The 16141-nt window shown below is 32.7% G+C and overlaps 1 protein-coding gene across 1 annotated transcript; it reads right to left on the minus strand.

The window, feature by feature from the left end:
• Positions 1-400: 400 nt before the first annotated feature.
• Positions 401-15413, minus strand: LOC119634994 (polycomb protein Asx). The gene is made up of 3 exons (XM_038029474.1): positions 15089-15413; positions 1160-3196; positions 401-1074 (listed from the first exon to the last, which is right to left on the minus strand). The coding sequence occupies exons 1-3, from the start codon at positions 15146-15148 to the stop codon at positions 592-594; spliced, it is 2580 nt and encodes an 859-aa protein (XP_037885402.1). The 5' UTR covers positions 15149-15413; the 3' UTR covers positions 401-591.
• Between the last annotated feature and the right edge of the window lie 728 nt (positions 15414-16141).

Here is a 16141-nt window from a genome sequence, read left to right on the forward strand (position 1 = left end):
AATGTTTTGAATTCTTTTTTTCTGTTTTTTTTTTTTTGTGTGTGTAGAATTCTTCGAATTTTCGAATTAATTTCAAATTTCAAATCTTATTTAAACTAATATTACTTTTTCGTGAAAGCTATATTATATGACGATAATATTCTCGCCCGAAATTTCTGCATCGTGAAAGCAGAGAAATTTTCAATTTTTTTTAGTAGAAAATTGACGTCAAAGGAAGTAATATTAAAATAAAGTAAAACATAAACATACGAACTAAAAAGGGGAAACTCGCAAAGACGAAATTAAGCGTATTTTGTATATATATATATATATATAATGGAAATTGTTTAAATTTGAATTCCTCTTTTCGTTGATCGAAGAAGAGGAAGAAAGAAACCGTCAGTGATTTTCTTTAAGACTTTTTAGAGAGTGAGAAAGAGAGTGGGTGCGAGAGAATGAAAGAGAGCGCGATTTTTGATGATATTATTATGATAAACAGATATTGTAAAAAAGAGCAACATAAAAATTCAACAACTTTGTTAATCGGCGGCTCTAGCAATGAAAAATTTGTTCGTTCAACAACTTTACAAAATTATTGCTTTTCTTATCGCTCTAAATGATGCGATTGACTAATTGCATTTTGCGCCGATTAGTGGATATGGTTGCAGATAACTGCTGTTGTTGGTGTTGCGTTTGGGTTAACAATCCATTAGCAAGGGTTTTTTGCACAATAATTTGCTGCTGTTGCAGTTGCTGTTGCAAATGTTGCAAATCATGTGCATTTTGTACTTTAATAATTTTTTTTACATTCTGTAATTGTATAGTCTGTTGTTGTTGGTGTTGTTGTTGTTGTTGCTGCTGCTGCTGTTGCTGTTGCTGTTGCGTTTGTTGTTGCGTTGATTGAGATTGTTTATCACTTACCGCAGCAATTGTGTAACTAACACGAGCCCGTTTCGGCGACTGATGATTTTCATCGTGACTTACATTCGTATTGTAATCAGCCGGATTTAATTCGATTATATCTGATTGATTAAGGTTTAGACGTGCATCATCTTTATCATCTTCAATGTCTATGGTATCGTATATATCTTCTACCTGTAAATATAAAAAAAAAAAAAAAAAAAAATTTCTCAATTTTTTCAAAAATCTCTCGCTTACTTATTAAGGAATTTTAATTTACCTCATTATCAAAATTGTGCGTTACATTTGTATTCGTAGCCATCGTTTGATTATTCATTTTGCCGGACATTGTCGTTGTATTTGTCATTATAATAGTTTCTGGTTCGGAGGTATAACTTGTCGCGTTGGATTTATTCACATCACTACGATTTTCATTATTAAAATTATCCTGCTGGATTAAATCGCTTGTACTCATCATAACAATGTTATTCGATATCAAGGAGCTGCTATTAAGTCCTTCTTCATCTTCCATTTCATCTTCGATAAGCATATTATCAACTAATGTCTCATCCAATTCTTGTTCTTCTAAATCCGATGTCTCTTCTATTTCCGATTGGCTATCCAGCTCGCCATCGGAATCGCCAGTGCTGCCATGTTTCATTTCACCACGTTCCAATGCCTCCAAATTGTCGGGGCAAACCATAGCATTGCGAATAGCCATGGGATCTTTTCGCGACCATTTTTGTACCTCTTCATCCATTTTCGTGATACGTTCCGGATTCATGGCCCATAAGCAACCTTTGCGTTGATAACCGTTGGTTAAAGGTTTTTCAATTTTCTCAAAGCATTTATTCAATGACAAATTGTGACGGACACTATTCTTCCAGCCGCTAGGTGCAGTCTTAAAATATGGAAAATGTTCGCACATGAAACTGTAAATTTCCGAAACGGGTAAAGAACCGCGTCGCGAATTTTTCAGAGCCATCGCAATTAAGCAGGAATACGAATAGGCGGGTTTTGGATATTCGGATTCGATGGGTGCGGCTTTAATTTTTTGTTGTAAAGATTTCACAGTCATGCCATTGGCGATATTGGAGCAAGACGACAATGCAGTAGAGCTAGTATTTGAAGTAGTTAAACCATTGCTAAAGGTACCAATGCCGCCACTAATTGTTGTCGTAAAATTAGTGACTTTACCATCACCAGGCGAACTTGTCGCGGAGCTAACGCTAAGATGCTGTTGCATAAATGCTGTATGTGCGTTCGAAGCAATTGATTTTGGTGTGAAACCCGCAGAAGATTGGATTCCTTGGCGGGAAAGCAATTTGGCCACATGCTGGCTAACGGTGGTCGGACTGTTCAAAGTAGCGTGGTGCAAAGGACTAGATGAATCTCTTTCACGTTTTAGTACAATGGAACCATTAGCAGCGACAGCAGCTGCAGACTGTGATGACTTTTGACTTGAGTCCTGTTTTATTTTATTGAATGTGAGGTTATTGGCGAACGATAAACTACCTATGCCTGGGCCCAATTTAATAGTACTTGTCGATGCGCTATCATTACTAATATTATTGTTACTAACGTGCGAGGTCGAACTGCACGGCACGGCTTTATAAATACCAGTATCCGATAATTTACGCATTTCTCCACTTAAATCTTTTTTGACAGCCTCCACGGAATTTGTATTTTTACGTTGCAATACCGTATTTGTGGCTAAAGTAGCTGGGGCAGTAGTGGCTGATGTCACCGTGGATGATATAGCAACAATTTGTTTGGGTATATGGGATGTCAACTGTTCGTTGCGTAACGAATTCGCTTTTATTTTCATCTGAGCTGGTGAGAATGTTAAATGTGATTTCGCATCATTGGTGCTTGGTGAGGACGGAGGGGGCGTATTTTGATGTAAACCATTCGCGTTGGTGCCAATTTTGGTAGTCATATGAGGAAACGATGACGAAATTAATGGCATTACGGATATTGGATTGACGCAAGCTCCAACATCGGCATAAAAATCGCTACTCGAACCAAACCAAAACGCTGACGAATTGGTTGAGGTCGTAAAACCAAATGTAGCTGCCGTTGAGGATGAGGGCATATGCGCAGAATTTTCATTAAGCGATGAAGATTCTTTCAAGTGATTGCTGTTATAACATAAGCTGTCGGTGACATGATCAAATGATGACGATAGACCATCGCTACAACCGTCATACTCCGTTCTACTATTTACAACGTTAGCTATTTCAGTTCGTATATCAACATCGAGCATATCTTGTAAAGAATCTGATATGTAAAAGTCCAATGTTGGACCTGATGAATCCTAAAAATAAAATCAAAACAGAAATGGCAATGTTGTAAATAAAATCATCCATCGAGGAGGAGTTCATTAAAGCTTTCCCTTTTTTTTTTTTTTTCTTTTTCACGTTGAATTCTTTTTGGATTAAAAAAAAAAAATATAATGAAAAATTTTAAATCATTAGAGGAGAGATATTTAAAGACAGCTTCTTCCCTGGGACATTATATTTTAAGTAAGTGAAACGATCTTTTCTAATTTGCGACAGTTGACGATTAGGTGTTCATAAGGGGTTTTCAAGTCTGTCACATATTTCGCATAAAATTATTCCGAGTAGATTTTGTCATTTATTCTCAAGGCAAGGAATGTATAGTAGAAGAGACAATCATTCTTCGCGTGTGACTGATTTCTTCATATTCGTTACAGAGGGCATGGGCATGCATTATTTCTTTGGGAGTATATATATTTGATGAAGAAAATTTCAACATGAAAGCTGTGCTTGCCGTGAATGAGGAGTACATTACTCTCTTATTTAAACTGAAGAAGCTTTAATTCAATTAGCAAAATTAGTTAATTAAATCATAGAATTAAAAAAGGAAAAGTTAGAACAAACTAATCGAAATAAGCCTGAGATAATATAAAGAAGAAGAAAAAATTAAAAACAAAATTATGAAGAGACACAGGCAAGCACAGGCAGGCAGTAAGTAAGAGTCTTTAACGAGCAAATAATTTGAATATACGTGGCGGGAATCAGCTTTGTTAAGACTACTTTTCATATCAAAATATATACAAATAGTATTTTTTTTTATTATTATTTTTTTTTTGGTAAACATTAAACCAACTGAGTTTGTTATATTTCGTCTTCGATTCAAAACAAACAAAGAAACCACATGTTAGTTATGAGTGTTCAGCGATTTCGTTTTCATGGCACACCAAATATACATGCTATCCATAGATGCACATACGTAAGCATATATATATATATATGTATACGTATATATATAGGGGTTCGTATCGGCATATGTGCATTTGCGCTCAACTCCGAGTACGCAAGCATTCGCTCTCTTTAGACTTTATACAGGGTTTTCAATAAGCGTAATAGAATTTCTTTGAGAAAAAAAAAAAGAAAAAACCGGGAAAACATATTTGAAAAGCACAATAACAATTTTCTATTATTTTAAAATGTGGTCGACAGAACACAAGTTCATTTATGACGCCGCCAATCGTCAAATGACTGACCGTAGAGCACCGACATCACTTTAAGCAACGAGATTTCGGGCAATCCAATTTTCGAGCGCTACCTTGACCAAATTCAGCTTAATTTCAGCAAATAACGCATACATACGCCAAGTACATCAAATCTCCTCACAGCAAGTACCTGAAAGGAGTTAATTACACGACTCCTTGAAGGCCATTCGATACCAGAATTTTCTGAGATTATTTGCGCCATCAAACTCATCACATAATTGGTCAATTGTTTGTCGTATTGTATAGTCTAGATGCCATAGTCTAATTCAATCCGTAAAAAATACGTAATTATCAACCTATACGGGATCATTTCCATCTTCAAAGGAATAAGGATTCGCTGATGCTTTAATGATGCCGCCAACAAGAACGTCGTAACCAAGCAGCCACTTTTATTGTACACAAGATTGTGTGTCTTGTGAATAATAATTGACTTTTATTGTTGCTTGAATCCGTTGACATAAAAATGACCCTCAAAAAAAATTCGTCATCGTTTGCGACTTGATATAACACAAAATCAGCGAGTTGAGGACGTTTCATGAAAAGCCAAATTAAACTCACAGACAATCCTAATCGTCGAAAACAACTTTGAATCGATGAATTTTCAGCTTATAACGACTCTTGCATCGATATTTTCATCCTTTGAAGCATTTTAATGTGTTACTGACCACACATGAGTCCTGTACAAAATTAAATACACTCGAAATAATACGATGTGCTGCTTGGCGAGCAAAGCAGGACGTCTTTGAAGACACAAACTATGACAAACTATGACGTGCGAATGAACAATTTTGAAAATGTTGTTAAGCCGTATATAGCTTTTATTGATAGGATTGACAACACTACTACTAGTGCGGAAAGAGTGATTTTGATGTTTAATATGCGGGCGCAATGTCTTGTAAAATAAAAAAATCTCATATCACCCCCGTTAAAAAACCCGCCATTGTGCCTTTGCTGTCGCGTAGACAAAAATTCAAAATAAACAAAGAAACCACATGTTACTTATAAATGTTCTTGGATTTTTGTTTTCTACATAGCACATCAGAATATCATATAAATATGTTATATACATATCGAAGTGTGAACCTACATAAAATATATTATATCATATGATGCACACGTATATGTAAGTAGATAGCGGAATATATATATATATATATATATATATTCATGCATTTTCGTACTCACACTCTCGCTCTCATTAACATCTGTATTTAGGTACAGAAAGACTATTAACATTGTTTGTTCCATTGCTTCCATATACATATTACAGTGAAGCAATTTACAACAACAATGCTTACATATAAATGCTGTTAAATAATTGCTCTATACATCTGCGACTGCTAACACAATGAATTGCAAAATAAATTTTTCACACATGTACACACATGAATATAAGTCTCTTTGCATAGGAGAAAAATAAGATTTTTCGAAAATTAAAATCTTTCTCTACCTAAGTGTGTTTTCGAGTTAACTGCTTGATATTGAAAGATTTCTCTTTCGCTCTTCATTAATTTATGTTAAGATATTATGCTCTCAAGTTTACTCTTTATACTTAAAATTCACCACTCTACTGTAGAAACAACAGTGTGCGTGTCTATCGTGTGTGTCCGAAAAGGTGCTGGGAAAAAAGGAATTGCACAACAATAACAACAACAGTAGCTGTATGTAGCTGCTACACCGATAACACCAGATACATTTTTTTTTCAGGAAACATTTTAGACGACTAATACTAAAAGAGTTCAACAACAGCAGTGGGTACAGTTGATACCAAAACATCAATGTTGATGGTGGTGGTAGCTGTTCCACTCCACTCCGTATATATTTTCAAAGTACTATTCAAAGTACGTGCATTCGTCGCACGGCATGTATGTGCCTTTTGCCTATATATATATACACATATACATATATATATATATATATATATGTAGATAGAACATGCTGCTTACATACTGTAAAGTTTGTTGTTCGATTTGCTTAGTCGACGACTGCTTTGTTTGACTGCCAGCCATGAAATTTTTTTTTTTTTTCTTTTTGTATGAAGGGCAGAAGTTTGGTTCGTTGGATGAACGGATTAAATGGTTGATTGCCCAATTTTTCTGTCTTGCTGTTTGAATGCTGTTCACTCGTTCGTTTTACTTTTGCACAATGAGTAGAGAATGGGGTTTTTATGGGAAATTTATTTTACTTAAGTACGATTTTCGAGAAGATTTTCCCAGAATAAATTATAAAAAACACCATGCAATGGCGTTAAGATTATTCGTAAATATTTGTTAAACATTCTTTGAGGATTTTAAGTATACTCAAGATGCATGCAGTCAATGTCCCGATTTTTACTTTTATTTTCATTAAAAAAAAAGAAGAAGTTCTCTTTTAAACAAAAATTTTCAAAGTAAATTTTAATAAAATATTACATCTTGTACGTACGACGTTGAGCGGAACTAACAACAAGTAGGCATTTGATTGTGAGAATTTTTTAGAAACTTACAACCAATCGGCCATTTTATCTTACGTGCGAGCAAAAGGAAATATACGCAAAAAAAATTTTCTTCTCACAACCTACATGTGTTGTTTAACGAACATAAGATTTCAAATGAATTTGGTTAGAACAACAACGTTTCGTCCGTACGTTAATTTCTCAATTGAAACAAACAACAACAAACCGGCATATTTTTGTTTGAACGATTTTTCAATATTCAGCATCTTTTCTTTTTTTTTATGTCGTACATGTTAACGAGTCGTCGTTATCGATGATTATTACACTGAACCTTTTTACATGTGTGTTAGCTATAGTAAATTGAAAAATATATACTTTGTAAATATCCTTTGAACCGTTTTTTTTTTTATATATTACAGGTGCAGCATTTCCAATGTAGTAAATGTCGTGTTGTTTACTAACAAAAAAGTCATTTTTCATCGAGAAAGCACATTTGGCGCGGCTCACGCCGTCAAAGAATGTGCTCTCATAATGCGCCTTCTGCTTAGCTAACATACGCCCTCACTACTGGTGCTAAAGACCCCTCCCTCCCCTCTCGTTTATCAACGTCCGGTCATAAAAACATATAGAAGTTTTTTCAGCTATAAAAATGTATAAAATCTCAAGTTCTTTTGGAGCGCTTGGTTTTATTTCAGAATTTAATAAAAGTAAACGAAGCCTGCTAAGCCGCAACTAAGTAGTAATTGTAGCTCATAGGGATTTACAAGCTTTTGCAAAAGCCGCTATCGGGTAAACACAACTTCTTTCTTTGTCGAATATTCAAGAGAAGAAACGAGCAGACGAGTTGCGAACTATAACTTTGACAGAGCATCTTCGCCATCAAACAGTCAAACAACAAAGGAGGAGTGAGTTTAACCCAAAAGTGTTTTTTGAGATTGAGTGAAACATTCCAGTTACCCGCAAGGGGACAATATATTGAAACGAAAGAAAAGTTTTTTATTTTTCAATTTTTAAACAACTATTTGGTTGCGCCTCGTTTCATATGCAATTTATGAACACAACTATTGATCAGTCTATGTACTATGCACACTTGATCAATCCATTATCCAGCAGTTAATTTTTTTTATGCATTTAAGTGTCTCTCCATCCATCCACCGATCTGTTAATTCGTTCGTATCACTATTCGTTTATTTTTACAAAAGTTTTTGTATTTGTCGTCCATTGTCGTCGACCTAAGAGACCTTCTATTATCGACTTTATTGATGTCAAGCTATTAAAACAGTGCTACGACGAATGGATTTCAAACCTTTTGCTCTCTCTTTTATTATGAGTTTTTTTTGTTTTTTTTTTTCGTTCTCTAAGGTTATTTAATATCACCAGCTTTCTTTTTATCGGACCCCCCCCCCCCCCCGTCAGGCAATTACAAAACAGAGCGTAGAGAAATTGAAAGCGATAAATAACGAATCAATTGAACAGCAACAGGATGTTAATCTGCTTGTTTTTTTTTTGAAAACATTGGAAGTAAACATCTTAAAATGTATAAGAGAATATATAATCGTCTCATTGTCTCGTCATCTTGAATATGTATAAAGGAGAACCACTAACATTATTTCCCACCATTGCTCACATCGTTGTTATTGGCAACAGCTTCTCAAACGTTTGAATGATGCAAAATAAAACTCCTGCTAACTAAAACATATTTGAAAGAAATTCCTTTAGTTAGTTGCATGAAAATAAAAATTCATAAATGGACATGTATTAGGTCGCCCCATTAATAAAGCGTTTTTATTTTTTTTTTTTTTTACTAACTAATATTTGGGCAATTTTTCTTATTTTTTTTTTGAATTTTATTATTTCGTTTTTTGAAAATTGCATTCCGTTGTGGTCAATATATATTTTTATTTCGTAGGGATATGGGATCTAACCTAACTTTAAAAGTTTAAGTAAAGGGAACAATAAAAATTGCAAGCAATTTTAATGCATCTTCTGCGGCAATTAGACTTGTCTATGAATGCAGGTTCGAAAATTTTGAACAGAAAGGCTTCATCCCAGAAAGTAAATTTACTACAAACTATGATGAAAAAAAAAACAAAAAAAAAAAAAAAAACAATAAGCAAACGTTAATCGATTTATTTCTACGGAGGGTGAATTTTATCATTCACGGTTTTAATAAGATTCACTCTCCTCGAATAGGTCGGGGAATTAGTTGAAAGGAGGTCTCTATTTCGCTATGCAAATCGGCCCGTAGCTCTACCTCTTGCTGTCTATTAACAGAAATAAAGCGTCGAGCAGTAAGCTATGGCAAAAATACTGCAGTATTCATAAAAAGGGAGAGTCGCAGGGGTTCGCGTTCCTAGTGAAGTATTCTTCACCCACAAATAAGTAAAATTTGGAAGTGAACGAGCTATGACAACCATTATATAAAAAAAGTTTGTAAATTATTTTTTAATTCTAAACCCAAACTCATAATTTTAGAAAATATTACTATCAATGTTACGATCACCTCAGGTTTTAGGTCTTTGCTGCTACGAGACGGTCAGAATTTTTTAAAAATTTGACTCTCAAACGATTCATTAGAAATACTTATGGTTTCACATGCAACACTAAGTGCTCCAGCACGTTAATGATCCCCTGACAGAGGGCCATGATTAGGTAAAGTTCATATATGAGACTGATCGGGAGAGTGTTGGTGTCTTCGTTATCAAATATCTAAAGGGCATTTTTTGAAAATAAAACAAAACATCCAAGAGATTTATCGTGAATATAAATAATGTCCGGTTATCTTGGCTTTGTGACGTAAATAAAGAAGAAAAAGAGAATCCTTTTTATTTATGGAGCGACCTAATACCATGTATTTTTTTTTTTTTCCAAAATTGTGTTGTTGTTGCCAGCTGTTTACTAGATTGCAGGCATGCATTTTCATTAATATTTTTTTTTTATTTATTTTTTTTATTTTATTTATTTATTCTGCTTTCAACCCCTGTTTTAATTTCCTGTGTTTGGATGGATGGACTCGTCTGCAGAAGGAATAGCTTTAACAAATTGTTATGAACGATTGCAATCATGTACAATGCATTACGGTTTACATTTTTATTTTTTGCCTTTTTACTGTGTTTGTGTGACCTTATACTCTTTATCTTATGATGATAACAGCAGCTGCTGCTGTTATGTGCATTTATTTATATGTTACGCTGTTGAAATATTTCAAATATATTCTTTCCTTTACCTGTTCATCTTCATACTTATATCCTTGATATTTCGAACATACTCAATCTTTCTTAAAACTTAACATAAAGTGAATAATGCTAAACCTTATCGACGACGACGACGACGACAAATGTAGGCCAGATAATGCACAAATAATAAATATCTCTAGTTCAAGTGCTAAACCATTACTTGTCTAATATTGTAATATATTTAGGAAATACATATAAACAATCTCGATCCTTTACTACCATGTATATATACATAAATAAAAAGATATTTCTTTAAGGACTTGCAAAGAGATCTCCAATGCGGTGGAAGAAAACGTATTCTTCTTGTACCCTAAATAATATCCAAGTTAAGGGAACGTTATACTTTCAGTAATGGAAAATTAAAGGGAAAATCGCGGAACGAAAGGCTCTATGTGAACTATTAATTTGTTATTCAAGCGGGAAAAGTCCTATCCTTTGTAGTGCTCCTCTTATATATATATATATATATATATATATATATATATATAAAAACGCCCATATACTTCACAAGGTCAACAAATTTTTGGTACTTTATGATTAGAAATGATGCAAAAAATAATGACTTATCAGATAACATTTGCGCTGTAAACTTGAATTGCATGGCTCTGCGCGTGAACTTCTCCCATCTCATTCAAAAAGTAAGCTTCGATCTTATGAAATGTAAACTCCTATAACATGATATAAATTTTAATATATGGATGAAGAATTTTATTACAAAAATTTGCGTAAGGCACGTAACTAGTTAATCGAATGTCTATCCGTCCGTGTCATTTTTATGCATTTATCATTATAAATATTATGTATTTCATACTGAATGAATTTTAGAAAATATTTTTCTTATTTTATCACACCGTTCCATTACTATTTAATTTCATATTAGACATGACCTGTGTTTGACGAGTATACGGTGAATAACGCTACAAAAGCGGTCCTGTCAAGCAAGACATCTTATATGAACAAATAAGAATAGCATATCATGGAAATAATCCTTTATATCCCATGGCTCAAACCAATTCATAAATATTACAAAGTATTCTCCTAGATATGTGGGCATGCCAAACAGCCGCTTCGAACCATTCTACAGTTAGCCTTTAGACTAGGAAACATTGAATTATATTATGATACGACTTTGCTCATTGCGGGCGTCTCTCCAGCCCATTTACATTTTCATAACAAAGATGATTTAGATGATCCGACTATATACGATAGTTGTATCGAACATTAGCTTAATATCTTCTACGGATTGAAAGTTTTTTATGGACCAATCAAACTTTTTTCCTACTTTATCTATTTGTATAGATACATATTTGCCTAAGAATCTCATCTCATGTTTTGTTACTCTACCTATTCTAAAAAACAAACGGATATCGAAAAGAAGTGTGAATATATCGATATTAAATATCAAGAATATCATCATGTTGATTTCGAATTTATATATATATATATATATATATATATAATTGCATTTTTACTTTGAACGACATAACAATTCTTCACTATATCACATCACTCGTGTACATCAAAAAAGCGAAAAGAAAAACGATAATTTTGTATCTGTGGATTGCTGCTACATTGCGTAGAAATGTGATTTGTAACGTTTACTTTTCGTGCTTTAAGTCGTAATAATGGATATTATTGTTCTACACTTAAATGTCGTAGAAATAAGGCGAGAGAATTGTCAGCAAACGCTGGCAATAATAAACTCAAAAATTCCATCTAAACGAATAAAACTTTTTCGTTATTTTAGCTTTATTGGTTGATCCATAAAAAGTCATTTTCATAACATTTTTGCACGTGTGAGTGTTAAGAAACAAAAAAAACAACAAAAAAAAACTATTAAATCGATCCAAAATCAGCATTATTTGTGGTCTCCCGCGCATAAGCGATAGTAGCGTAAACTCAACATCTTTTACAATGAGAAAATTGCTGGGTTTTATTCGCCAGTCTTTATACCCTCTCGTCATATATGGTACCGTTAGGTTTGTACGGATGTACCAAGTGAAGTTATGAGAGCTACACCTTTTATTATATTCATGGATTTTTGCTCTCGTTTTCTTAACCGATTTAAATTTGTCGCTCTGTCCGTTCGTTTGTTTGCTGGATGTCTGTCCATGTGTTTTATGTGAAAATGCAAATTTTTGAGTTATTTTTAATGAAATATAGTCAACTGACTTCCATACCCCCAAGAACGAATTCTGTTGAAGATGGGTTCGATATAATCATTCTTCCGGCCAACCCTTATATAATAGCGTCTGAGTTTAAAAAGCTGAGTTATAATCATACATATACCATATCATGAATTGCTGCGACCTGTTTGGATCGGACGGGCGGCAATTCCTTGAATCCTCGCATCCCATATAACTGTTCCTACGAAAACTAAAACTTTATATTAAAAAGTTTTTGCAACACTGTACCAAACCAAATAGATTTGTTCTTTAAACCCGACTAGACGTGTAATATGAACACTAAGGTTTTATTAAAAATACCAAAAAAAAAAAAGGACCTAATTTTCAAAAGTTTATGATCAAATGTAATCCTTAAAAATTGACCGTGACAAATTTGCGTCGCGTAGGTCTCATGAAAAGTAAACTCTTTTATGGGCAGAAAGGTCGAATTTTTATTTTAATCTTTTAATCTCTTATGATGGAAATCGATGAAAAAGGAAAAAAATATTTAAGAATATTTAAGATTTTACATTACGTCACTTTACGTTTGGACACCCTTTGATTCACTTTGCCGAAATTGAATGGCAGAGCGGTGTAGGGTATTGAACGACCGGTCCTGCCCGACATTTATAAATGTTTTTATTTGTTTCAATATTAACTTTTTTAATTGGCGCGTTACCGACACGAAGACTTCAACCCTTATAGATAACAAACATCTGCCATAAATTTGAAAACTTTTTATAACATGTTTGCATAATTTATAAACAAGCGAAAAGAAATCATATATAGCGGAGAATAATGAAATTATAAAAATTTTCTTTCTATTTACAGGAGAAGAGCAAAATCAAAACATTAATGCAAACATCAAAAGGGGCAATTGCGATAGGAAAGAAATTAAATTGTATTCTAACGTCTATTTCCCCCTTCTTACACCCAGCCACATTGCAAGGAATGAAATGGCATATGCATTTGGAAGATTCCCTTTCAAAAAAAAAAAATAAATAAATAAATAAAATAAATAAACAAATAAATGTTTTTTCTACTATAAATATAAGCACAATGAACTATTGATTGCAAAGACCAGACACCACAAAACATAGACAAACGCTTGCACACATAAATGCTCTAGGGGGGTATAGTGTGGGATGCCAAGGCTACCAGGCCAAACGCCGTCTGCCGCGCTTGCTGATGGTTTTGTTACCTTGATTCAATGTCAGACAGAATCCATATAAATGGAATTTGAAAAAAGGTATGAGGGAGATTTCACAATTAAGGAAATAAACACATAAATGAATTGAGAGAAAACGAGAGAAAATAAGAGAAACTGCAGAAATAACCTCCACATACATAAACATATTGTAAATTATAACACGAGCATAACTTAGAAATAAAAACGATATATATTGGAAAAAAAGTTAGGAAAACAATTTTTCTTCTGTATAATTTCTTATTTTGAGTTTCTTAGAAATTTTCAAAAAAACAATTTCGGTTAATTCTATGTTTAAAATTATCTTGCGTGGTAAAAATGACATTGCACTTAAAAAGAAAAAAAAAAACCACCAAAAACTAAGTATACGGCAACACTATTTTCCACTCTTCACTCTATCGAAAATAAAGAGATCTATTCAGCATCAAAATGAAATAAATGTCTTAAAGACTTTTGTTGCTAAACATACACTTATTAAAACATGTTTTTTCCTTCCATTCCCAAAAGAGAAAACAATTCGTTGAGAACAATTTCGGAGAGACTGAGAATATTAGCGCCATGTATCACATATCTATATACATATTTATATACATATTTATACACATATTTATATATACATTTATATACACATTTGTATATATATATATATATATATATATATATATATATATTGATATATACACATGCCTACATAACGTATTTATGGGTATATATATATATATATATATATAAACTTACATGTGCCTCAGCAAACATTTATGTATATAACATATATTAAAAACAAAACATGATCTTAACGATATAATTAAATCATTCATTAAAAGAAAAATATTTTATGAAACTTATTGAAAATACCGCAAATTTCCTTAACGTGTCTTGTGCAAAACAAGAAAATACAAATTTTTTTCGCCGCATTCCATTTAAAACCATGTGCGAACATGTAATTCGCGATCCTTCTATTCCAATTACATTTGCTAACAATGTGCAGTTAATAATTTTTTAATGCCTTTTTGCCACATTTTTCCCAGAACCCTTTGTTTGTTTATTTAGGCAAACGCCGCCATATATATTTTTTCAATGCATAAAAGTATTTATTTAAACAACATACCGGTATTGGTTTCATTGGTTGAAAATTGCTGATAAAAACTCTACTTACACATAAATTATACATAAAAAAAAAAAAAAAACTCACAATGTCCACACATATACCATGTGTGTTGTGTGTGTGTGTCATATCTTATATATGAGTACGATGCAAATAATGTGTCTGCACTGTTATATGCCAGTGTATACATATTTTGTTAGCACGAAGAAAACATAAAAGAGACCCAGAATAACGGACTATTTATTTTCAAAAAGAAAAAAAAAAAGAAGGCAATAATAAAAAAAAAAAAAATTATTGATGTGAACAGAGCGTTGCGTGCATTTGCACAAGAGACTTAACATTTAGTTCGAAAGCTTTCTGTTTAATATCCCTACAGATTCTTAACAGGAAAAAGGCGGCAAATTGCAATAAATACATTTAATTATATTAGCAAAATAAATAATAGACAAAAAGCAAAATTAGAATAAAGCAACTTATGAGTAAACCCCCACACACGTAGTGTATAAATTTCAACAAAAACTTACCGCATATTTATTAAGAAAACCTTCGTGAAAACTTCCTGAATAGTCCTCTAATTCGAACATTTTCGCAAAGAAAATTCTAAAATCAATCTCAAGATACACACAGGCAACGGCAATCCTTCTTTCTTCTTCTCTTTGCTAATCCTTTTTGGTATACAATAAACTTATTGCTTAGAATTTACTTTTCACGCAACACACGCCATTTAATCAAAAACAAAACCGATTCGAACAGAAGAAAATGCTTTTTCCCTACACAATTTCAAATCAAATACTTTTTTTTTTTTATTTTTCACGCGGACCAACACAAACAAACCCGACCCGGCACAAACTCCAAAAACAACTAAACTAAACTAAACAGATTGGAATAAAAATGTTGCTAGTGTTGCTTGAAATATTAACATTTCTCACTGTAAAACAACATTATTGCCATTCTTAGGGATTTGCTACATGTTGTGGGCCAAAAACACAAATGAAATAGGATTATAATTTGTATGTGGGAATTTTGTTAAAATTATATTTCATCTTAAAATTTAATAAAAATAATGAAATGAATTTAATCAAAGACCAATATTAATAAAAATTTTCCTAATTGTTTGAATAAGGGAGCCATTACACAAGAATAACAAAAAAACAAATGAAAGCGAGTCAACATTTAAAATGACCTTTTACAAAGTAAACAAGACAAATTCCAACTGTCAATTTTCAATACAAATTAATTTTGTAAAAAACCTTTTGCCGACGTAATTTTTTCTTTTTTCTGTTGAAATATGCATTTAAAACTTATCCCCATACTAAATTTTATTTAAAGAAAAAAAAAAAAAGAGAAAAGGCGAAAATGTAAATGCACTATTGTAATATGTTATATACAAAAAAATTTCTACAGAACTACAAGTTTTTTTTAGCAATCCGATTGCTTTATTAAATGTTAAAGCAATTCAGGTTAGAAACCCTAAGCTCAGACGTTTTGCGGGCATTTTTTTAACATAGTTTAACATAATAGCTCGGAATAAGATTTTTTTTAAAAATTTGCTTTTTGCAATTTTATAGAAACAATAA

This window comes from Glossina fuscipes, unplaced genomic scaffold (genome assembly GCF_014805625.2).
Source record: "Glossina fuscipes isolate IAEA_lab_2018 unplaced genomic scaffold, Yale_Gfus_2 3, whole genome shotgun sequence".
Taxonomy (NCBI): domain Eukaryota; kingdom Metazoa; phylum Arthropoda; class Insecta; order Diptera; family Glossinidae; genus Glossina; species Glossina fuscipes.